Source organism: Erinaceus europaeus, chromosome 23, assembly GCF_950295315.1.
Source record: "Erinaceus europaeus chromosome 23, mEriEur2.1, whole genome shotgun sequence".
NCBI classification, from domain to species: Eukaryota; Metazoa; Chordata; class Mammalia; order Eulipotyphla; family Erinaceidae; genus Erinaceus; species Erinaceus europaeus.
Window position 1 is genome coordinate 6,477,419 of NC_080184.1, and position 25,920 is coordinate 6,503,338.

The 25,920-nt window shown below is 39.1% G+C and overlaps 2 protein-coding genes across 6 annotated transcripts in view; both read right to left on the reverse strand.

Moving 5' to 3' along the window:
- LOC103127055 (zinc finger protein 709-like) overlaps positions 1–25,920 on the reverse strand; it is a 1,044,365-nt gene that overhangs the window by 167,321 nt on the left and 851,124 nt on the right. The gene's annotated exons all lie outside the window — the stretch shown is intronic.
- Positions 1–25,920, reverse strand: part of LOC132535523 (putative coiled-coil domain-containing protein 144C) — a 71,632-nt gene that overhangs the window by 12,973 nt on the left and 32,739 nt on the right. The window contains exons 7-11 of the mRNA XM_060181634.1: positions 14,520–14,678; positions 12,952–13,182; positions 7,759–7,917; positions 6,242–6,400; positions 4,825–4,983 (exon numbers count right to left, since the gene is read on the reverse strand). Coding sequence (XP_060037617.1) covers positions 4,825–4,983; positions 6,242–6,400; positions 7,759–7,917; positions 12,952–13,182; positions 14,520–14,678 — 867 coding nt within the window. The remainder of the gene's footprint in view (positions 1–4,824; positions 4,984–6,241; positions 6,401–7,758; positions 7,918–12,951; positions 13,183–14,519; positions 14,679–25,920) is intronic.

Here is a 25,920-nt window from a genome sequence, read left to right on the forward strand (position 1 = left end):
TATATTTTGATGCTTTTCAGTCACCAAGTTGCAGATGCTATCATGATGCCAACCTGACTCTCATGGGCAGCCAACCTCACCAATGTGTCCTGGACCCCACCTCCCCAGAGCCCTGTCCCACTAGAAAAAGATATAAATAGGCTGGGGGTATGGATCAATCTGTCAATGCTGAAGTCCCAATAGACAAGTAATTATAAAAGCCAGACCTCCCACCTTCTGCACCCCTTGAAGATCTTTGGTCCATTACTCCCAGAGGGATAAAGAACAGAGAAGTTTCCAGTGGAGGGGATGGGGTATGGGACTCTGGTGGTGTGAACTGCACCCCTCTTACCTCACAGTCTATTTGATTGTTATTAGTCACCAATTAAAAAAAAAGAGAGTACGTGTAGTATTTCTTCATCTACTCTATACTTTGACTTTTTTTTAATATTGGCAGGAATAATGGTTTACAGTCAACAGAAAAATACAGTAGTTTGCACATGTGTAGCATTCTTTTGTTTTCCATATAACAGTTCAACCCCTCTAAGTCCTATCTGCCTTCATGTGCCAGGACTGGAACTCTTCCATTTTTAAAAAATTTTTATTTATAAAGTGGAAACACTGACAGGACCATAGGATAAGAGGGATACAATTTCCTCCACCACCACCAGAACTCCCTATACCATCCCCTCCCCTGATAGGTTCCCTATCTTTTTTCCTCTGGGAATATGGATCCAGGGTCATTATGGGGTGCAGAAGGTGGAGGTCTGGCTTCTGTAGCTGCTTCCCTGCTGAATGTGAGTGTTGGCAGGTCAATCCATACTCACAGTCTGTCTCTTTCTTTCCTTAGTGGGGCAGGGAACTGGGGAAATGGGGCTCCAGGACACCTTGAATCTGACATTCATTTGTGTTAAACCTGATTTTTCCAGTAACTGGTTCATAGTTATTAGACAACAGTATAACTGCTCTGTGACTTATAAGGTTATGTTATGAAGTGAGAAGCAAAAGAGTATTCATATAATGTTATATTGCCAACTATACTGCCCTACAATAAGTGCCTTAAATAACATTAGGGTAACTTTGGATTAGGGGATATGTGGATCTCTTCTACCTATAGATTTAAGAATTAAAATCCAGAGGGTCCCTAAGAAATGATTTGTGGAGCACTGATAGTTCCTGAAGAGAATAATATAAAGGACTTCTAGGAACATAACATCTGCACTGGGTAGCATGATCATCATTGGTAGGATAAAGGTACTAATGTGGAGAGAGTGGACTCTATTGCTAACTCATATTTCTGTGAAGAAATATTTTATATTTATTTATTTCCCCTTTGTTGCACTTGTTTTGTTATTGTTGTAGCTATTATTGTTGTTGTTATTGATGTTGTCATTGTTGGATAGGACAGAGAGAAATGGAGAGAGGAGGGAATGATAGAGAGTGGGAGAGCAAGATAAGACATCTGCATATCTGTTTCACTAACTGTGAAGCGACCCCCTTCCAGGTGGGGACCTGGGGGCTTGAACCACATCCTTGCAATGGTCCTTGAGCTTTGTGCCATGTGTGCTTAACCCGCCACGCTACTGCCGACTCCCTGTGATGAAATTTCTACTGGGTTCCTTTGGCATGTGTTCTGATAACATAGACTAAGCTACTGTGGCATGGTGTACCAAAGAAATTTGTCCCCAGAGCTTTAGAGTTGGTCAACTGTTGTAAATCCATAAATTTCAGTCCTGGGAGTATAATGAAGGGAAAATACAATTCTGTTGTAGTCAAAGATGAATGTGTATCTGAACAATTCTTTGTATTAATTTCTTTAAGTTCTGTACTTAATTTCTTGGAATACATTTAAAATAAAAGCAATAAAGATTGTGTCTCTTGTCAGGTGTGGAATGTCAACCCTTCAGTTCATTACTCTGCCACCAGGATCCAGACGATACCAGGATACCAACTCGATCACCTTGGGCAGAAGACCCCACCATGTGTCCTGGAGCCCCACGTCCCCCAGATCCCTGCCCCAGGCTGGGAATATGAATCAACCTGCCAATGCCCATGTTCAGTGGAGAAGCAATTACAGAAGCCAGACCATCCACCTTCTGCACCCCATAATGATCTTGGGTCCATACTCCCAGAGGGATAAAAAAATAGGGGAGCTATCGAGAGGGGATTGGATATGGAGTTCTAGGGGTTCGAACTCTTACCCCTCTTATTCCATAGTCTTGTAAATATTTACATTTTTTTCTTTGGTTATTGCTGGGGCTCACTGCCTGCACTATGAATCCACTGCACCTGGAGGCCACTTTTTTTTCCCATTTCATTGCTCTTGTTGCTTTTTGTTATTATTGTTGTTAGTTATTGTTATTGCTGCCATTGTTCGTGGGTTGGGGAAGACAAAGGGGGAGAGAAAGACACTTGTAGACCTGCTTCACTGTTCATGAGGAGACCTCCCTGCAGGTAGGGAGCTGGGGGCTCAAACCGAGATCCTTATACAAGTCCTTGTGCTTTGCGCCACTTGTGCTTTGCACCACATGCACTTAACCTGCTATGCTACCAACCTGCCCCCAATATTTCCATTATATATATATATATATATATATATATATATATATATATAATAAAAAAATAAAAGTAAAAATATTAAAAGTATATAAATAATAAAAAATTTAAAGTATTTTTATATAAATAATAAAAAACTAAAAGACTGTATCTCTAAGTGGACTTTTGTTGCCCTTGTTGTTTTATTGTTGTAGTTATTATTGATGTCGTTGTTGTGGGATAGGACAGAGAGAAATGGAGAGAGGAGGGGAAGACAAAGAGGGGGAGAGAAAGACAGACACCTGCAGACCTGCTTCACCGCCTGTGAAGGGACCTGCCTGCAGGTGGGGAGCCGGGGGATCAAACCGGGATCCTGACGCCGGTCCTTGAGCTTAGCGCCACCTGCGCTTAACTCACTGCGCTACAGCCCAACTCCCTCTAAGTGGACTTTTATTGGTAAGTCAAAGTGTTTCATTTTATCTCAACAATAGAAACTAAAAGAATTTCAGTGTATACATGATTGATGCTAAACATACAAAATAAAATTTCCACATGGTCAGTTTTATAGCTAGAAAGAGAAATGTATTCTTATGCTCAGCTCTGGCTTATGGTGTTGCCAGGGTTTAAACCTAGGACCTCAGATCCTTAGGCATGAATGTTTTTAGCATAGATTTTATTGTGTTGCTCTCACCTCATTTTATACGGTTAGTAGATTAGAAAGGGATTCTTTAATTTTAGTTTTTGCTGGCCACAAACTATGTTAATACATGAGAGAATTGTGTTCACAAGTTAAATAACTGTAAGAGTAGTACTGTTGCAGAAGCTTTTGTATCAGTGGGATTAATGCTTTATAGTCATTAGTAAAACACAGCAGTTTGTACATGTGTAACATATCTCACTTTCCACACAATTCAACCCCCTCTGGGCCATCCTCTCCCATTATGTTCCAGGAGCAGAACCAGCTCCCCATCCCCACAAAAAAATTCTGAGTTCATAGTTCTCTGACCCTGCTGAGTTATGAACAGAACTGAAATTTGTTCAATAAATTAATGTTATTTGAGTGGAGAGCTCAGTATAACTAAAAAACTCAATAGTGGTGTCAAGGTAATTTTAATTCTCTGCTAAACATACATAGTATGTATATCTGAATGTTTCCAGCATTTTACAATTCCTCTAAAGTAAAGATGTAATGAAGGTAATACTTATCTTTTAACTGGTTGGTATGATAACCTTCCTGTATATCTATTAAAGCTTTGTGAATCAAGTATAGATGGATTCTATGTCTACACACATCAATGAAGTTGAGAAAAAGACAATTTCCTAAAACATGACATTAATCATTATTCTCTGTCTATATCTGCCTTGCTTATTAACAGTAAGACGGAGATAACTCAAAATATTGCTGAGTAGAGAAAACATTAAATGGTGAAATTAAATGACACATTTCCAAGTTTCTCAAAAGGACTATTATAGAAATAGCAGGATGAAAAAGTTTAAGAAATCAGTGCAAGAACAATGAAAGTGTAATGTTAAATAATGGAAACGTAATAGAAATCTATCAATGCAAAATGATTCTAAGATTAATGGTGACATTTTTTTTTGTTGCTTGTCTTTTTTTTTAAATATTTATTTTATTTATTTATTCCCTTTTGTTGCCCTTTCTTGTTTTATTGTTGTAGTTATTATTGTTGTTGTCGTTGTTGGATAGGACAGAGAGAAATGGAGAGAAGAGGGGAAGACAGAGAGGAGGAGAGAAAGACAGACACCTGCAGACCTGCTTCACCGCCTGTGAAGCGACTCCCCTGCAGGTGGGGAGCCGGGGTTCGAACCGGGATCCTTATGCCGGTCCTTGTGCTTTGCGCCACCTGCGCTTAACCCGCTGCGCTACAGCCCGACTCCCTGTTGCTTGTCTTTGAATAACCACCAGAGTTATTGTTGGGGCTCAGTGTCAGCACTATGACTCCAGTGCTGCTGATGGCTATTACTTTTTCTTTTTCTTTCTACTTTTTTACTTTATTAGATAAGGTGAGAGTAAATTGAGAGGATGTCAAAAATAGAGGGAGAGAGAAAGGAAAACACCTGCAGGCCTGCTCAGGAAGCATTTCCTTGCAGGTGGGGAATAGAGGGTGGAACCTGATCCTTATCAATGACTGCACTGAAATGAGTATGCCACAGCCTGGCCATCTAAAAGTGACATGTTAAGTTTCAATATATTTAACATCCAATTTGCCTTACATTTCATAGCAACTCTTCTCTCACTTCTTTTACTGTGGTTTTTTGGTATTCCCTGTATCCTATTGTATCACTCACATGCTGATATGCTTTCTTTCCCAGTCTGTCAATGTCTTCTTTCAGCATTACATACTCATTTTGCATTGTGTCAATGTCTCGCTTTAGGGTAGCATTTTCATCCTGTAGCTTTTGGTTTGTATCCAGTATATTCCTTAGAGTTGCAGGACTAACAGTATCCTAAGTAAAGCATAGCGGACTTTTAGCTAACAAAACTGACAGGTTACAATTTTCTCAGGGACTATAGACATTCCTTATGCTATACACAAAAATGGTTAATATTTTGCAATTAGAAATAGTTGGATGAAACTTCAAAGTTTATAGCATCAGTATAAGTATGCAACTATTGAAAATTTTAGGACAGAGATGGTGACTCCATACTGTATCTCAGTTCATGCATGGGGTGAGCCCTGGCTTTGATTCTGAGCTTGTATATAAACAAGGAAAACAAATACGCAAACATGAAAGAGGACATCACAAGTAGCTCATCAGTGCAATACTTCCTCTCTCTCCTACGTGTGTGTGTGTGTGTAGGTGGGTGCATTTATATGTTCTACATATATAAATATGAGAGAAAATACAGTTAAAGACAGTGAATCCCACCAAATAAAAATACACCCACACATAATTTCTTGCTTTCTTCCTCTGTGGCTGAAGACTGCTCAGTTCTGAATGTCAGAGGAGCTGGACATTAAACCTAGGAGCCTCATAGATTCTGTGTCTACACACATCAATGAAGGTGAGAAAAAGACAATTTCCTAAAACATGTCATTAATCATTATTCTCTGTCTATATCTGCCTTACTTATTTGTGGTAAAAGAGAGACAACTCAAAAATATTGCTGAGTGGAGAAAACATTAAATGCTGAAATGATGCACATTTCCAAGTTTCTCAACAGGGACTATTACCGGAATAGCAGGATGAAAAAGTTTTAAGAAATCAGCGTAAGAACAATGAAAGTATAAATGTTAAATAGTGGAAATGTAATAGAAATCTATCAATGCAAACTGATTCTAAGATTAATGGTGATTTTTTGTTGTTGTTTGCCTTTTAATTAACACCAGAGTTATTCCTGGGGCTCAGTGCCACACTGACTCTAGTGCTGCTGATGGCTATTACTTTTTTCTTTCTGCTTTTCAACTTTATTAGATAGGGTGAGAGTAATTTAGAGGATGCCAAAAATAGAGGGAGAGAGAAAGGAAGATGCCTGCAGGCCTGCTCAGGAAGCATTTCCTTTCAGGTGGGGAACAGAGGGTGGAACCTGATCCTTATTAATGACTGCACTCAAATGAGTATGCCACAGCCTGGCCCTGTAAAGGTTACATGTTAAATTTCAATATATTTAACATCCAATTTGACTTACATTTCTTAGCAACTCTTCTCTCACTTCTTTTACTGATGTTCTTTGATGTTCCATGTGTCCTATTGTAGCACTCACTTTTTGATTGTCTTTCCTTTCCTGTCTGTCCATGTCTTGTTTCAGCATTACATAATCGTGTTGCATTGTTTTCATGTCTCGCTTTAGGGTAGCAATTTCATCCTTTAGCTTTTGGCTTGTATGCAGTATATTGCTTAGAGTTGCAGGACTACCAGTATCCTAAGTAAAGCATAGAAGACTTTTACCTAACAGAAAACTGACAGGTTTTCTCTGTGACTGACTTCCAGAGGCAGGGCTACAGAGAAGCAGCAGCTGTGTTTCTCTCCTCTCCTCTCCTAGGTCAACTAGGAATCCCAAAGGAGAACACTTTGGACTGCAACAGGACTGGACTGGAATGACTTCAGGAACCCACCAAATCAAAGGTGAGTGCAAACAAATGTGGTTTGTGGACAGAGAGGAGCCTAGGGAGAGATTAAGTGGCTGGTAACATTCCAGCAGTTTACCAGTTGAGACACTACCTCCAGTCTGTTTTACCAACAAAAAGATGGTTGAAGGGAGGAGCAAATGCAACTGAGAGTCTCTATTGCTACTTCCCTCAGAATCTGGAGCAGCAGCAGGGAGGCCCCATGCTGACACCAGGGAACAGAGAACTAACCTGGAAACTCAGGGGATCTATACCTCAGTTGCCTAGGGGTGGGGCTGTGAAAGTCTCTTTGTATAACCACTGGGTTATCTCTGCCCCACCTTGCTTTATCTCTTGGTTAGGAGTCAGTGACTAAGCTAAGAAGCCTACTTATAGTTTAAAAGCCCTCAGGCTCCCATAGCCTACAGGGAAGAAAAAGAACAAAAGAGGCTTTTAAGCCACTGAGCTCCAACTCAGGGATTAAAATACTATTGAAACAACTGTCAGTTTCCACAACTGTGAGCCCTTTAATTATCTTATTCACACACAATTCAATCCAGGCAAGAGTTATCAGTAATTTAAAAAGTCCTGAGAGAAGAACCTCATAATATACTATATAAAATGGTTAAACTACAAGAATATTGGAGAAATTAACAATTTACTCTGCAACTGTAAACATTCCTTATTCTATACACAGAAATGATTAATATCCTGCAATTAGAAATAGTTGGGGGAGTCGGGCTGTAGTGCAGCGGGTTAAGCGCAGGTGGCACAAAGCACAAGGACTGGCATAAGGATCCCGGTTTGAACCCCGGCTCCCCACCTGCAGGGGAGTCACTTCACAGGCAGTGAAGCAGGTTGCAGGTGTCTGTCTTTCTCTCCTCCTCTCTGTATTCCCCTCCTCTCTCCATTTCTCTCTGTCCTATCCAACAATGACAACAACAATAATAACTACAACAATAAAACAACAAGGGCAACAAAAGGGAATAAATAAATAAAATAAATATAAAAAAATTAAAAAAAGAAATAGTTGGATAAATCTTCAAAGTTTATAACATCATGTTAAATTTCAATATATTTAACATCTAATTTGACTTAAATGTCTTTCCACCTCTTCTCTCACTTCATTTACTGTTGTTGCTTATTGTTCCATGTATCATATTGCAGCACTCACCTGTTGACTGTCTTTCCTTTCCTGTCTGTTCATATCTTGTTTCAGCATTAAATTCTCCTGTTGCAATATTTCCATGTCTTGCTTTAGGGAAGCAATTTCATCCTTTAGCTTTTGGATTGTATGCAGTATATTGTTTTGAGATGAAGGACTATCAGTATCCTAAGTAAAGCATAGAAGACTTTAAACTAACAGTAATCTGACAGGTCACAATTTTCTCTGGGACTTAAAAGATTCCTTATGCTATACACAGAAATAATTAATGTTCTGGATTAGAAATAGTTGGATGAAGCTTCAAAGTTTATAGCATCAGTATATGTGTGCAACTTTGCAAAACTTTAGGACAGAGATAGTGACTCCATACTATATCTCAATTCTTGCATGGAGTTAGCCCTGGCTTTGATTATGAGCTTGTATATAAAGAAGGAAGACAAACAAGCAAACATGAAAGAGGACATCACAAGTAACTAATCAGTACAATAATTCCTCTCTCTCTGACATGCATGTGTGTCTGAGTGGGTGCATTTATGTTCTACATATGGAATTATGAGAAAGCATACAGTTGAAGACAGTGAATCCCACCAAATAGAAAATACCCCCACACATAATTTATTGATTTCTTCCTCTGTGGCTGAAGACTGCTCAGTTCTGAATGTTAGAGGAGCTGGCCAATAAATATAGGAGCCTCATAGATTCTATGTCTACATACATCAATGAAAGTGAGAAAAAGAGATTCCGGAAGATGGTGGAATGAGAAGCTGCTAGTGGCTTGAGCTCCAACTACATCTACTGGAAATGGTAGGATTTTTTGCCTTTAGTAGGACAGTCAATAAGAGGTCCTAGCAGTGACACCAAGGAGGTGATTATAACTCAATTTGGGTTAGAAAATAGAGTAAAAAGAAAGGGAAAAAATTTTTTAAATTATTATTCCCCCCCAAAAAAAATTATTATTCCTGAAGTGCACCCCCCATAACCAGTCCCCAGGGGCCAGAGATCTGCTCCTAGCAGGCTCCCCTGCTGAACTTCTTTCTTTACCAAGATTCCTGTCCCACCAGGGGGTGTCATTCATCCTAATTCTATTCCCTTCTGAAACCTTTGGCCTTTTTTCTTTCTAAGTAGCCAATCAGCTGCCTCTGCTCAGGGGGCCTGAGGCAATCTGGAGCCATCCAAGCTGAAGACAGGACAGATTTTTCACTCTGTTCTATTTTATTATCAATACAAGATAAACACATATTCCTTTCACTTCAGGTTGACCAGAATTAACTCTTAGTGTATTTTCCATTGCTAGGGGACTGGGTGTCTTATTCACTGCTAAAATAACTTGTTTGACTCTTCCTACTGCTCCTACCCATTGTCTCCCACCCCCCTGCATAGCTAATTAAATAATAAAAAATAAATAAATAACTCTCTCCTTTCACTGCTCTTTTATTACTGTTCTTTTTCTAATCTTTTTCTTTTCTCTCTCTCTTTTTTCCCCTTCTTTTTCTCATTCTTGTCATCCTTTCTTCCTTCCTCCTTCAGCTTTCTGAATTAACTGATACACATTTGGGAATTATTTTGGGGAAGAAATCTGACTCAGAGTGGACTCTCTCTGCGTGTATCTCTGCTCTACTTCCCTTTCTCCTCTAGCTACCCCTAGAATATACAGGGGATAGTAGATTTGCATAATTGTCTATTCTTGCTATCCCTTTTTTCCTTTCTCTTTCTTCTTCACTTGGATTTGGTTGCTATTTTTTCATGGTCTGGAGACATTTTTTGGCTAACTGGTAGTGATTAAACTGCTTCAATCCTTGCTTCAGTTCCTACTGTAATTTCTGAGGTTGGTGATTGCATTTGTCATAAAAGTATTTAGTACAGTGTTGCTTGTACTCAAAACACAGCAACTGAGGAACAACAGAACATAAAAATAAGAAACACATAAGTAAAAAAATGGGTAGATCAAAAACAAATAAAACTGCTACTCCAATGAATGAAGACAAGAGCCCAGAAGAAACTACAAATCAGCCAGAAGTAACCATATATAAGAAAAGTATGCAAGCAATAATAAACTTATTAATCACAGAAATGAAAACAACATTGGAGGAAAGGAATGGAAGTATTAGGGAAAAAACAGTTGAGACCCCCAAGGAAAATACTGATTATCTTGAGGCAATTAGAGAGCTGAAAGCTGAAACAGCTGAATTGAGGAAAGCAGCTGAGGGAAGGGAAAGCAGACTAACATAAGCAGAAAACAGAATTACTCAGACAGAGGATGAGTTAGAGAAAACTAAGAAAGAGGTGAAAGAGCTCAAAAAGAGATTGGGAGACACTGAAAACAACAACAAAGACATATGGGATGATCTCAAAAGAAGTAACATTTGTATAATTGGCCTACCAGAGGAAGGGGAAGGAAACATTCTAGAGGAAATTATAGAAGAAAACTTCCCAGACCTGAATAATAGAAAGGACATCAAGATTCAAGAGGCCCAGAGAGTTCCAAACAGAATCAACCCAGACCTGAAGACACCAAGACACATCATAGTCACAATGAGAAGAAGTAAGGATAAAGAAAGGATCCTAAAGGCTGCAAGAGAGAAACAAAAAGTCACATACAGGGGAAAACCCATAGGACTATCAGCATACTTCTCCACTCAAACTCTAAAAGCCAGAAGAGAATGGCAAGATATCTATTGAGCCCTGAATGAAAAAGGGTTTCAATCAAGGATAATATATCCTGCTAGGCTTTCATTCAAACTAGATGGAGGGATCAAAACCTTCTTAGGCAAACAACAGTTAAAGGAGGCAACCATCAACAAACCACCCCTGAAAGAGGATCTAAAAGACCTCCTATAAACAAGAAAATCACTATAATACTTTCAATATATCAGAGCAAACTAACATTTGTTGAACAATGGCACTACAAAACATTAAATCCATAATATCAATAAATCTCAATGGCTTAAACTCACCCATCAAAAGGTACCAAGTTGGGGGATGGATCACAAAACAAAACCCAACCATATGCTGCTTGCAAGAATCCCATCTGACACAACAAGATAAACACAGACTTAAAATGAAAGGATGGAAAACTATCATACAGGCTAACGGACCACAAAAAAAGGCAGGGACAGCCATTCTCATCTCTGACACAATAGATTTTAAATTAAATAAAGTAATAAAAGATAGGCAAGGACATTACATAATTATTAGAGGATCAATCAGCCAAGAAGACTTAACAATTATTAACAACTATGCACCCAATGAGGGACCATCTAAATACATCAAGCACCTACTGAAAGAATTTCAAAAATACATCAATAGTAATACAATAATAGCGGGAGACTTTAATACCCCACTCTCACATTTAGACAGATCAACAAAGCAGAGAATCAACAAAGATACAAGAGAATTAAATGAAGAGATTGACTACACTTTACTAGGAGTGTACATAAACACAGTTTTTAAAACACAGACTGAGTTTTCTTAATATATAGGCTGTGTATTTGATATGCAGACTCTCTCAAAAGCCTAGACCAAGTAGATTAGAAGCATCCAATAGCACAGCTATTTACAAGATACTGGGTACTATACAGCAAACCCTAACAAAAGGACTTTTCAAAGTTAACCCAATTACCAAATAATGTGATGATAACATTAACTATCCATAGTCTTTTCGAACCCTAAGACAGCAGGAACCTCACATCTCCACTAGAGAGCCTATATTTTCCCCAGTCCTGGAGCCTTAGGATAGGGCCCACTTTCCCGCATGCCTCTCCCAATCCACATCAAATAACACTGCATCAGCCGATCGCAACCTAATCAATGCAACAACTGCCACCTCAACATGCTTCACTTCAGACTGTGTCCAGAGACTTCAGGTGTGGAATGACTACCCTTCGGCTACATTACTCGGGTGAGACCTTTCCTTTCATAGCATTCTCTAATTCCATCCCAGGTGGATCACTTTCTAACAAAGTCCCAAAACCTAGATATAGACCAGGTTCTGTGAGAGAGAGCATATGTTCACACGTATCCATAAACTAGTGCAAAATATATACCTGAAAGCAGAAGTACACTAGAGTTTGCAGTGAGTACCTCCCTAACACTTCCTCTCCACTATTCCAACCTTTGGGTCCATGATTACTCAACAATTTGTTTGGCTTTGTATGTTAACTCTCTTTTCAGTCACCAGGTTCCAAATGCCATCAGGATGCTGGCCAGGCTTCCCTGGACTGAAGACCCCACCAATGTGTCCCGGAGCTCTGCTTCCCCAGAGACCCACCCTACTAGGGAAAGAGAGAGGCAGACTGGGAGTATGGACCGACCAGTCAACGTCCATGTTCAGCGGGGAAGCAATTACAGAAGCCAGACCTTCCACCTTCTACAACCCATGACCCTGGGTCCATGCTCCCAGAGGGATAAAGAATGGGAAGGCTATCAGGGGAGGGGATGGGATATGGAGATTGGGTGGTGGGAATTGTGTGGAGTTGTACCACTTCTACCCTATGGTTTTGTTAATTTATCCTTTCTTAAATAAAACATAAATTTTAAAAAAGTGAGAAAAAGACAATTTCCTAAAACATGTCAATAATCTTTGTTCTCTGTCTATATCTGCCTTGCTTATTTATAGTCATGGAAAGACAACTCAAAAATATTGCTGAGTGGAGAATACATTAAATGGTGAAATGATGCACATTTCCAAATTTCTCAACAGTGACTATTACAGGAATAGCAGGATGAAAAAGTATAAGAAAACAGTGTAAGAACAATGAAAGTGTAAATGTTAAATAGTGGGAATGTAATAGAAATCTATAAATGCTAACTGATTCTAAAAACCTGCATCACCACTTTTGTGAAAGATTAATGGTGATATTTTTGTTTTTTGTCTTTGAATTTCCACCAGAGTTAATGGTGGGGCTCAGTGTCAGCACTTTGACTCCAGTGCTGCTGATGGCTATCACTTTTTCTTTCTTTTTCTTTCAGTTTTTCTACTTTATTAGATAGAATGACAGTAATTTTAGAGGATGTCAAAAATACAGGGAAAGAGAAAGGAAGACACCTGCAGGCCTACTCAGGAAGCATTTCCTTGCAGGTGGGGAATAGAGGCTGGAAACTGATCCTTATGGTAATGACTGCACCTAAATGAGTATGCCACAGCCTGGCCACCTAAAGGTGACATGTGAAATTTAAATATATTTAATATCCAATTTGACTTACATTTCGTAGCACCTCTTCTCTCACTTCTTTTACTTTTATTGTTTCGTGTTTTGTGTATCGTACTGTAGTTCTCCCTTCATTTTCTTTCCTTTCCAGTCTGTCTATGTCTTGTTTCTGCACTAAAAACTTATGTTGCAGTCTTTCCATGTGTTGATTTAGGGTAGCAATTTCATCCTTTAGGTTTTGAATTGTATGCAGTATATTTCTTACAGTTGTAGGATTACCAGTATCCTAAGTAAAGTATAGAATACTTTCACCTAACAGTAAACTGACAGGTGACAATTTTCTATGGGACTTAAACATTCCTTATGCTATACACAAAAATGATTAATATTCTGCAATTAAAAATACTTGGATGAACCTTCAAAGTTTATAGCAGTCAGTATAAGTGTGAAACTATGCAAATTTTTAGAACAGAGATGGTGACTCCATACTATATCTCAATTCTTGCATGGGGTGAGCCCTGGCTTGATTCTGAACTTGTATATAAACAAGGAAAACAAATAGGCAAACATGAAAGAGGACATCACATGTAGCTCATCAGTGCAATACTTCCTCTCTCTCCTACATGTGTGTGTGTGTGTGTGTGTGTGTGTGTGTGTGTGTGTGTGTGTGTGTGAGTGGGTGCATTTATATGTTCTACATATATAAATATGAGAGAGAATACAGTTGAAGACAGTGAATCCCACCAAATAAAAAATACACCCACACATAATTTCTTGCTTTCTTCCTCTGTGGCTGAAGACTGCTCAGTTCTGAATGTCAGAGGAGCTGGACATTAAACCTAGGAGCCTCATAGATTCTATGTCTACACACATCAATGAAGGTGAGAAAAAGACAATTTCCTAAAACATGTCATTAATCATTATTCTCTGTCTATATCTGCCTTACTTATTTGTGGTAAAAGAGACAACTCTAAAATATTGCTGAGTGGAGAAAATATATGGTGAAATGATGCACATTTCCAAGTTTCTCAACAGGGACTATTTTAGGAATAACAGGATGAAAAAGTTTAAGAAATCAGCGTAAGAACAATGAAAGTGTAAATGTTAAATAGTGGAAATGTAATAGAAATCTATCAATGCAAACTGATTCTATAAACCTGCATCACCTCACTAAAAATTAATGGTGATATTTTTTGCTGTTTGTGAATTTCCACCAGAGTTACTGTTGGGGTTCAGTGTCAGCACTGTGACTCCAGTGCTGCTGATGGCTATTACTTTTTTTCTTTCTCTTTTCCTTTCTTTCTTCTTCTTTCTTCTTTTCAACTTTATTAGATAGAATGAGAGTAACTTTAGAGGATGTCAAAAATAGAGGGAGAGAGAAAGGAAGACACTTGCAGGCCTGCTCAGGAAGCATTTCCTTGCAGGTGGGGAACAGAGGCTGGAACTTGATCCTATGGTAATGACTGCACCTAAGTGAGTATGCCACAGCCTGGCCATCTAAAAGTGACATGTGAAATTTAAATATATTTAACATCCAATTTGACTTAAATGTCTTTCCACCTCTTCTCTCACTTCTTTTAATTTTATTGTTTGATGTTCCATGTATCGTATTGTAGCACTCACTTGTTGACTGTCTTTCCTTTCTTGTCTGTCCTTGTCTTCTTTCGGCATTAAATTCTCCTGTCGCATTTTTTCCATGTCTTGCTTTAGGGTAACAATTTCATCCTTTAGTTTTTGGATTATATCCAGTATATTGCTTAGAGTTGCAGGACTACCAGTATCCTAAGTAAAGCATAGAAGACTTTCAGCTAACAGTAAACTGACAGGTCACAATTTTCTCTGGGACTATAAACATTCCTTATGCTATACACAAAAATGATTAATATTCTGCAATTAGAAATACTTGGATAAACCTTCAAAGTTTATAGCAAATAGTATATGTTTGCAAGTCTGCAAAATTTTAGGACAGAGAAGGTGACTCCATAATATTATATGTCAATTCTTGCATGGGGTGAGCCCTGGCTTGATTCTGAGCTTATATATAAACAAGGAAGACAAATAGGCAAACATGAAAGATGACATCACAAGTAGCTCATCTGTGCAATACTTCCTCTGTCACCTACATGTACGTGTGTGTGTGTGTGTGAGTGGCTACATTTATATGTTCTACATATATAAATATGAGAGAGAATACAGTTGAAGACAGTGAATCCCGCCAAATAGAAAACATAGCCACACATAATTTCTTGCTTCCATCCTCTTTGGCTGAAGACTGTTCAGTTCTGAATGTTAGAGGAGCTGGGCATTAAACCTAGGAGCCTCATAGATTCTATGTCTACACACATCAATGAAGGTGAGAAAAGACAATTTCCTAAAACATGTCATTAATCATTATTCTCTGTCTATATCTGCCTTGCTTATTAATAGTAATAGAGAGACAACTTAGGGCCAGGCAGTGGCATACCTGGTTGAGTGCACACATTATAACACGTAAGGACTCAGGTCTGCAGAACTCTTTTCTGCATAAATTTTAAAGACATCTTCAATGAAACGAATCCAATTACAAAGAAGACTAAGGCAAGTATAAACCTATGGGACTACATCAAATTAAAAAGCTTCTGTACAGCAAAAGAAACTACTACCCAAACCAAGAGACCCCTCACAGAATGGGAGAAGATCTTTACATGCCATACATCAGACAAGAGTTTAATAACCAACATATATAAAGAGCTTGCGAAACTCAACAACAAGACAACAAATAACCCCATCCAAAAATGGGGGGAGGACATGGACAGAATATTCACCACAGAAGAGATCCAAAAGGCCGAGAAACACATGAAAAAATGCTCCAAGTCTCTGATTGTCAGAGAAATGCAAATAAAGACAACAATGAGATACCACTTTATTGCTGAGGAGTTAACAACACCACTTCACTCCTGTGAGAATGTCATACATACATCAGAAAAGGTAACAGCAACAGATGCTGGAGAGGGTGTGGGGTCAAAGGAACCCTCCTGCACTGCTGGTGGGAATGTCAATTGGTCCAACCTCTGTGGAGAACAGTCTGGAGAACTCTCAGAAGGCTAGAAATGGACCTACCCTATGACCCTGCAATTCCTCTCCTGGGGATATATCCTAAGGAACCCAACATATCCATCCAAAAAGATCTGTGTACACATATGTTCTTGGCAGCACAATTTGTAATAGCCAAAACCTGGAAGCAACCCAGGTGTCCAACAACAGATGAGTGGCTGAGCAAGTTGTGGTATATATACACAATGGAATACTACTCAGCTATTAAAAATGGTGACTTCACCATTTTCAGCCGATCTTGGATGGACCTTGAAAAAATCATGTTGAGTGAAATAAGTCAGAAACAGAAGGATGAATATGGTGTGATGTCACTCTCAGGCCAAAGTTGAAAAACAGGATCAGAAGAGAAAACACAAGTCAAACCTGAAATGGAATTGGCGTATCACACCAAAGTAAAAGACTCTAGGGTGGGTGGGTGGGGAGAATACAGGTCCAAGAAGGATTCAGAGGACCTAGTGGGGGTTGTATTGTTAAATGGGAAACTGGGGAATGTTATGCATGTACAAACTATTGTACTTACTGTTGAATGTAAAACATTAATTCCCCACTAAAAAAAAAAAAAAACAGAAAAAATAAAAAATAAAATCACACTCAAAAACAAAAAAAAGGACTCAGGTTCAAGTTCCTGGTCCCCACTTGTCAGCGTTCATGTGGGGTGACACCCAGCTGGAAGGCAAATCCGACCAGTTCTCTCTCACTTGCTCAAGGGACGACATGAAGCAGAGACACCAGGGAGAAATGATGTGTTCTCAAATCTTGTTTATTAGCAGGTGGGCAAGAGTTTAAATAGAATAGCAAACAAAAATATTTTTCAAATATGTAAGAAATTCCAGGTTTCTTAAAGGTCAGCTTGCCCCTATGGTAAGAGGCTGGTATGACAGGAATTGATGAGATACAAGACAGTTATTCTCCATGATGCAAGCAACTTAATTATCCAAAGGTATTTGAGAGAAGCATAGGGGTTAAACCAGTAGGGTGAGACAGAGAGAAGATGGATATCAAAAGGCCATATAGTTTGGAATTTCTCTTGTCTGGGGTCTGAGGTGTATGATGGAGAGTGTGATAAAGGTGTGTTCTCCTCTGTGATCAGAAGGTGAGGTGAACTTTGAGTAAATGAACCTTAAGGTAGGCAGCCATGTGGCCTGTGGTTAATGGAGAAATGTAGTGAGGTTTCTGTGGGCTTGAGAGTCAAGAAGGAAAGAACTAAGTCTGAGAGACATGGTTTCTCCCCTTTGTTCACCTTGATTGAGAGAGACTAACAAGAGTGTATCTTCTCAGACCTCCATCCAAGGATGGGGGGAGTTCTCCCTAAGCTCTATCAAGCTTACACAGAGCCCCAACACCCACTTGCAGGGGGAGAGCTTCATGAGACATGAAACAGGTCTGCAGGTGTGTCTCTGTCTCTCTCTCCCTCTCTGTCTCCCCCACCACTCTTGTTCTCTGGCTATCTCTATATAATAAATAAAGATAACAAAAAATAGACAACTCTAAAATATTACTGAGTGGAGAAAACATTAAATGGTTAAATGACACACATTCCCAAATTTCTCAACAGGGACTATTATAGGAATAGCAGGATGAAAAAGTTTAAGAAATAGGTGTACGAACAACAAAAGTGTAAATGTAAAAGAGTGGGAATGTAATAGAAATCTATCAATGCAAACTGATTCTAAAAACCTGCATCACCTCACTAAAGACTAATGGTGATATTTTTTGTTGTTTGTCTTTGAATTACCACCAGAGTTATTGCTGGGGCTCAGTGTCAGCACTTTGACTCCAGTGCTGCTGATGGCTATCACTTTTTCTTTCTTTTTCTTTCTGCTTTTCTACTTTATTAGATAGGGTGAGAGTAATTTTAGAGGATGTCAAAAATACAGGGAGGAGAAAGGAAGACACCTGCAGGCTTGCTCAGGAAGCATTTCCTTGCAGGTGGGGAATAGAGGCTGGAAACTGATCCTTATGGTAATGACTGCACTCAAATGAGTATGCTACTGGCTGGCCACCTAAAGGTGACATGTTAAATTTCAATATATTTAACATCAAGTTTGACTTACATTTCTTACCACCTCTTCTCTCACTTCTTTTAATTTTACTGTTTGATGTTCCATGTATTGTACTGTAGTTCTCACTTCATTTTCTTTCCTTTCCAGTCTGTCCATGTCTTGTTTCAGCATTACATAATCGTGTTGCATTGTTTCCATGTCTTGCTTTAGAGTAGCAATTTCATTGTTTACCTTTTGGCTTGTATGCAATATATTGCTTAGACTTGCTGGACTATCAGTATCCTGAGTAAAGCATAGAAGATTTTCAGCTAACAGTAAACTGACAGGTTACAGTTTTTTATGCGACTATAAACATTCCTTATGCTATACACTGATATGACTAATATTATCCATTTAGAAACGTTAGGTGCCATCTTCAAAGTTTATAGCAGTCAGTATTAGTGTGCAACTATGCAAAATTTTAGGACAGAGATGGTGGCTCCATATTATATCTCAATTCTTGCATGGGATGAGCCCTGTCTTGATGCTGAGCTTGTATATAAACTAGGAAGAAAAACAAGCAAACATGAAAGAGGATATATGAAAGAGGATATATGTAGCTCAGCAGTGCAATACTTCCTCTCTCTCCTACATGCGTGTGCGTGTGTGTGTGTATGTTGCATTTATATGTTCTACTTATATAAATATGAGAAAGTATACAGTTGAAGACAGTGAATCCCACCAAATAGAAAATGCAGCCACACATTATTTCATGCTTCCTTCCTCTGTGGCTGAAAACTTCTCATTTCTGAATGTTAGAAGAGCTGGTAATTAAACCTAGGAGCCTCATAGATTCTATGTCTACACACATCAGTGAAGATGTAAGAAAAAGACAATTTGCAAAAAGATGTCATTAATCATTATTCTCTGTCTATATCTGCCTTGCATATTCATAGTAATAGAGAGACAAGTCTAAAATATTGCTGAGTGGAGAAAATATATGGTGAAATGATGCACATTTCCAAATTTCTCAACAGGGACTATTTTAGGAATAACAGGATGAAAAAGTTTAAGAAATCAGCGTAAGAACAATGAAAGTGTAAATGTTAAATAGTGGAAATGTAATAGAAATCTATCAATGCAAACTGATTCTATAAACCTGCATCACCTCACTAAAAATTAATGGTGATATTTTTTGCTGTTTGTGAATTTCCACCAGAGTTACTGTTGGGGTTCAGTGTCAGCACTGTGACTCCAGTGCTGCTGATGGCTATTACTTTTTTTCTTTCTCTTTTCCTTTCTTTCTTCTTCTTTCTTCTTTTCAACTTTATTAGATAGAATGAGAGTAACTTTAGAGGATGTCAAAAATAGAGGGAGAGAGAAAGGAAGACACTTGCAGGCCTGCTCAGGAAGCATTTCCTTGCAGGTGGGGAACAGAGGCTGGAACTTGATCCTATGGTAATGACTGCACCTAAGTGAGTATGCCACAGCCTGGCCATCTAAAAGTGACATGTGAAATTTAAATATATTTAACATCCAATTTGACTTAAATGTCTTTCCACCTCTTCTCTCACTTCTTTTAATTTTATTGTTTGATGTTCCATGTATCGTATTGTAGCACTCACTTGTTGACTGTCTTTCCTTTCTTGTCTGTCCTTGTCTTCTTTCGGCATTAAATTCTCCTGTCGCATTTTTTCCATGTCTTGCTTTAGGGTAGCAATTTCATCGTTTAGTTTTTGGTTTGTATCCAGTATATTGCTTAGAGTTGCAGGACTACCGGTATCCTAAGTAAAGCATAGAAGATTTTCAGCTAACAGTAAACTGACAGGTCACAATTTTCTCTGGGACTATAAACATCCCTTATGCTATAAACATAAATGGTTAATATTCTGCAATTATAAATAGTTGGATGAATCTTCCAAGTTTATAGCAGTTAGTATATGTGTGCAACTATTCAAAATTTTAGGACAGAGATGGTGACTCCATAATATTATATGTCAATTCTTGCATGGGGTGAGCCCTGGCTTGATTCTGAGCTTGTATATAAACAAGGAAGACAAACAAGAAAACATGAAAGAGGACTTCACAAGTAGCTCATCAGTGCAACACTTCCTTTCTCTCTACTATGTATGTGTGTGTGAGTGTGTGCATGATCTTATATAGGTTCTATATAACACATACCGTTGGAGACAATGAATCTCACAAAATAAAAGATAAAGATGTATATAACTAACTACTTGCTTCCTTCCTTCCTGTCTGGATGAACACCCCTGAGCTCTCCTTTTTAGAAGTTCTGGGCATTGAACAGTAGTCCCAGGCCAGAGGTTCATTTGCATAACCTTGATAGTGTTTCTGCAGCTCAGAGAGTAATTACTGCTTTTGTTTCTCTTACCTTTTTTCTCTCATATATTACACAACTATATACAAAGGTGCTGTGACTAGCACTATAGTTATAAGAAAGTTGAAGTTGGTAAAAGTCACCACTCACAAGTCACATCTCATAAACTAAATATGTGTTTTCCACACAGGTTCTATAAACCATGACAGGTGTACAATAGCACGCTGCTGTGTACCACCTAAGGGGCATACACTGTTGACTTCTTGTTGGAGTGGTAACTTGACAAGTGAAAGGGAAGAAAACAGTGGGGCTGACAGAGATTAGAAACTCAGGCAAAGACTGAGGGAGAGAAGGGACTGCTCCTGTGGCGACCGCAGTGCTCCATTCCAGTGAGGTGCTGTGGAGCAAGGGGCAGAGTGGGGTAAGTACACTGAGAGACACAAGGCTGTATGATCTAGCAACAAAGTAATGGCTTTGGCTATTTTATATTTCATGGCGAGGGTTTCTGCACATTTCTGTGGGCCAAAGTTTAGTCACTGGCCAAGTAAAGAACTGAAGAATTCAATGCTATGAATTAATTTGACTGATTTACTACCTAAGTGTACTACTAGATTAGTCAGGTATTTCTGCCTTCACACTGTTGCTGGAAACATACAAATCTGAGGAAGGACATGTTTTCTCAGAACAGTTTTATACTCAGGCCAATAAACAGAATATGATGCAACTTCTCTATGACTTCTAAGGCTGTGTTAGAAAATGTGAAACCAGGGGTCACTTGGTGGCACAGCTGGCTTAGCACACATATTACAATGCTCAAGGATCTGGTTTCAGACCCTGATCACAACTTGAGGGAAACTTTTCTTAGTGGTGAAGTACAGTAGGAGATTTCTCTCTGTTTCCCTTCCTCTATACCATCCCCTTCCTTCTTGATTTCTAGTTGTCTCCATCCATTAAATAAAGATAATAAAAACAATAAAAAAGAAAATGTGAATGCAAATAGTATAATGTTATATGTCAACTCTATGGAAGCACTGCCTTCCCCCAGACCTACTGTTCCAGTAGAGAGGCACCAGTGTCTCAATAGGCAGATCAGGAAATAGTTGGCACAGTATCAAACCTAAAACATTTCCAGGTTGCATGAAGTGCCTACTCCACCTGCCACCTTCCTGTTTGTGAGCCTTGGTCATATTAATAGCCACTGAAGCAGTTCTGGCTTTACTTGGATACACAGTTCTGGGGAAAATTGACTGGATCTCCCTGAGCACAGTCCTCATAGCGCTGCATCAAGATCACTGAAAACCTCTTACAGATCAATAACTTCACCTGTGAAAACAAATCTAGTGTGTTCAGTTTTCCTACTAGACCTCTGATTCCTTTCAGAATCTTGAATATAGTGCTCTGCTTTATCAAATTTGCCATAACATTTGCTATGTAGCTTTTGAAATTCCTTAACTTCTCATTCCACATTCTTTGTATTTGCTTTAGTTTTTCACAATGCATTTGCATGCCTTTAATAAATAATAACTGCTGTGGAAGAAATATATTTTCTGACTCAAGAAGCTGACTTTCTGCAGTGTGAATTTTAAGGGTGTCATGAAGTTTATCAATCTGAATGGATAAAATAGTCAGTCTCCCAGTGAAGATATCAACCAAAGATTTGTATAACTCAGTGGAGTATCAATTTTAGAAATAATTACAAATATCATCAGATTGTATTACACTTTTATAATATTGAACTTGGATTTTTTCAGTTACCTGGAAAATTCAAAACACTCAGAATAACACATAATAATTAAAGATATTTATTTATGAGAGAAGAAAGAACTAGGCTACCTGGCACATGTTTTGCTGGAGATCAAGATCTAGACCTCATGATTTTATGTCCCCTCCCACCCACTACTGTGTATCCAAGTAAAGCTAGAACTGCTTCAGTGGCTATTAATGTGACCAATGCTCACAAACAGGAAGGTGTTTTATGTCCACTGTTGCACTGGTTATGTCTCTCTTCATAAAGCTCTAATGAATAAAATATAGGTATATACATATATATGTAGCTAATACATTATGATTCTTTTTAATCTCAAATTTCTATGATTTTGTTACTTTACACTAAATAGGAGAACATATTAAACAATCAAGGTATCTTGAGACTTTTGGGAGGCGCAACTCGGATCGAATCATCTCTCCCCAAAAAACAACAAATAAAGGCAACAAGAGACCCAACTGAACTCATAATCTACAGCTGAAAGATCTGCAGCCTCAGGTGGATGCTTGTGTGCAGTGGGGGCAAAGAGGGGCATGGGCTGAAGAACAACACAGTCAGATCAGAGCTCCAGGTGGCATGGAGCTGAGCTGTGCCATTTTGAAGATTTCTCCTTAAGAGCAGTGAGCAGTGAAGGTTGTTCCTACCAAGGGGCTTAAAACCTCTCAATCATTGACTCAGAGGGATTTTAGCCTTCTGAATTAAGGTAAGGACACAACATAAAACAGAGCATAAAAGAGAGTGACCACAAGACAGCCCAAAGGAACCACCTCCCCCATCCCACTCTGGGCAGATCATACAAACAAGAGTAGCCTAGAGGTCACAATAGCACCACCTGCTGGCCAGCAATAACTGGCACAATAAATGTGCAAGCAGAGAAACAGAACAAAACAGCTCACCATGACTGCTCATCAAATTGTTTGGCTTCGTATGTTAACTCTCTTTTCAATCACCAGGTTCCAGATGCCACCAGGATGCTGGCCAGGCTTCCCTGGATTAAAGACCCCACCAATGTGTCCTGGAGCTCAGCTTCCCCAGAGACACACCTTACTAGGGAAAGAGAGAGGCAGACTGGGAGTATGGACCGACCAGTCAACGCCCATGTTCAGCGGGGAAGCAATTACAGAAGCCAGACCTCCTACCTTCTGTAACCCTCAACGACCCTGGGTCCATGCTCCCAGAGGGCTAGAGAATGGGAAAGCTATCATGGGAGGGGGTGGGTTATGGAGATTGGGTGGTGGGAATTGTGTTGTACCCCTCCTACCTTATGTTTTTGTTCATTAATCCTTTCTTAAATAAAAAATTAAAAAAAAAAAAAAAAAAAAAGCTCACCATGCCGTATCAGCCAGACAGAAATGAAACAGAGGAAATCCAAGGAATTACAGATTTAGAGAGACTCTCAGAAACAGACTACAGAAAGCTCCTTATGAGGACTCTCCAAGAATCTAAGAAAGAAAGAGCATTTTACTGTGGAATTAAAACACCCAAGAGAGGAGCTCATAACAGAGTTCACTAAAAATCTTCAAAGCATGAAACAAGAACTGCAATTAGAACTCACTAAACAGTCAGGAAGCATGAAAGGAAAAATTTCAAATGGAACTACGGGGAGTAAAAGACACAGAGTTCTAAAGGAGAGAATTTCAACCATGAATCTCATATCTTGCAAAATCATCGTTTGCCACAGTCAACCCCTCCTTACAAGAACTACTAAAACTGAGTCCTACAAGAAAGGAAGAAGCAAAGGCTCACTTAGTCATGGACCTTTTGGTCAGTATCACACCACCTCACTGTCTGCAGTCCTATCCATGGAACCCTTGGATCCCCACACAAATATGATGGGTATAGACCACTAGTGGATTCCTCTGTGTACCACCACTCAGCACTTCTATCAGGAATGTCATCACAGGCCCTCTTCTGGGCCCTCTCAGGACCTTGTCCTCACCATACAGTATGGACTATGGTATGGACTGCCCCAGTCTCCAAAGAAAGGCTGGAGCATCTCACCCTGACAGGTGAGGAAGACTGGTTCTGATGTTAGTGCAGCCTGCAGTGTTTCCAGTTGTGACCAAGATGCACTTTTCTGAGCTCAGACCAATAAGGGCTTAAAAGTTCACAGGCTCTGTTACTAAACATAAATATCTACCTTGATCAGGTAGATAGAGTTAAATTGTTAATTCTATCCACAGAATTGTTCAAGAATGGGAGCTACACTCTGCCCTAATCCAACTCTCTACTTTTTTTTCTCTGCTCTGACATCACTTTCTTTACAATGGTTTTCTCCAACTTCATGCTAGCTATCAAACACAAGCAAAAACTACCATAGTCATGGGCCCCTAGAGACATGCCAATATGGATTTTGGAGCTTCCTTCCACCATAAGAGCCTCAATCTCATCTTCCCTGTTCCTACTTTTTGGTTCCTGTTCATAAACCATCTTGTCTCACTTGATACCCTGCCACCTTCCAGACTTGAACAAGTTGCAGATGCTACCAGGATTCCACCCTGACTTTTCTGGGTAGATGACCTCACCAATGAGACCTGGAACCTCACCACTCCAGAACCCTACACTAATAGGCAAAGATAGAAACAAGATGGGGGTATGAGTAGACCTGCCGACACCCAGTTCCAACAGAGAAGCAATTACAGAAACCGGAACTCCTACCTTATGCACACCAAAAACAAGTTTGATCCATACTTCCAGTGGGGGAGAAGTGATAGTGGAGGAGAAGAGGGCTCTGAACCCCAGCTCCCACAGGTCTCAGAGAGAGGGGATGAAAAAGAGAGAAATATTTAGATGTAGTCATGGGATGACATGTGATATGGAGGGGAAGACAGGACTGGGCCTGGAAGAAAAAGGGGGGCAAATGTACAAATGTAGACAGATAGTTGTAGAAATGACAGTTAATCTGTATCTGCGACTTTGGAAGAACCATGGTGGTTTGCAATGGAGAGACTTGGGACTCAGAATTCTGGTGTTGGGAATGGTGTGGAATTATACCCCTGTTGACAAGTGATTTTGTAAATCAGTATCAAATGGCTAATACAAAAATTAAAAGAAATCTTGCTGGACCTCTTGTGATATAGTTAGAAAAATACTTTCCTTTAGATATAAAAGCTGTATTTCTTCAACTTCTCTGCATTAACTTTGATACTTTTAAGCTAGAATTTATTTGTCTTTTTTTATTTCTTTATTGGGGGATTAATGATTTACAGTAGACAGTAAATACAATAGTGTGTACATGCATAACATTTCTCATTCATTTGCCTTAAGCATGTTTTTTCCAGGAATTGTTTCGTAGTTACTAGACTACAGTATAACCGCTCTTTGACTTCTATGAAAACATTAGAATGTGTGAAGCAAAATGGTATTGACATAATGTTATATTGCCAAGTGTATTGCCTTAAAATATATACTTTAAACAGTACTGGAGTGACTTTGGATCAGGAGATATGTGGCTCTCTTCTACCTATATATTTAAGAATTAAAATCCAAAGGGTCTCTAAGAAATGATTTGTGGAGCACTGGTATTTCCTAAAGAGACTGATATAAAGGACTTCTAGGAACATAGCATCTGCAATGGGTAACATGATCATCATTGGTAGGATAAAGGTACTAGTGTGGAGAGAGTGGACACTATTGCTAAATGATATCTCTGTAAATTTCTACTGGGCTCCTCAGGCATGTGCTCTGATAACATAGACAAAGCTACTGTGGCATGGTGTACCAAAGAATTTGTCCCCAGAACTTTAGAGCTGGTCAAGTGTGAGAAATCTGTGAATCTTGGAGCTGACTGCATAATGAAGGAAAGATACAATTTTAATGCAGTACAAGATGAATGTGTAACTGAAC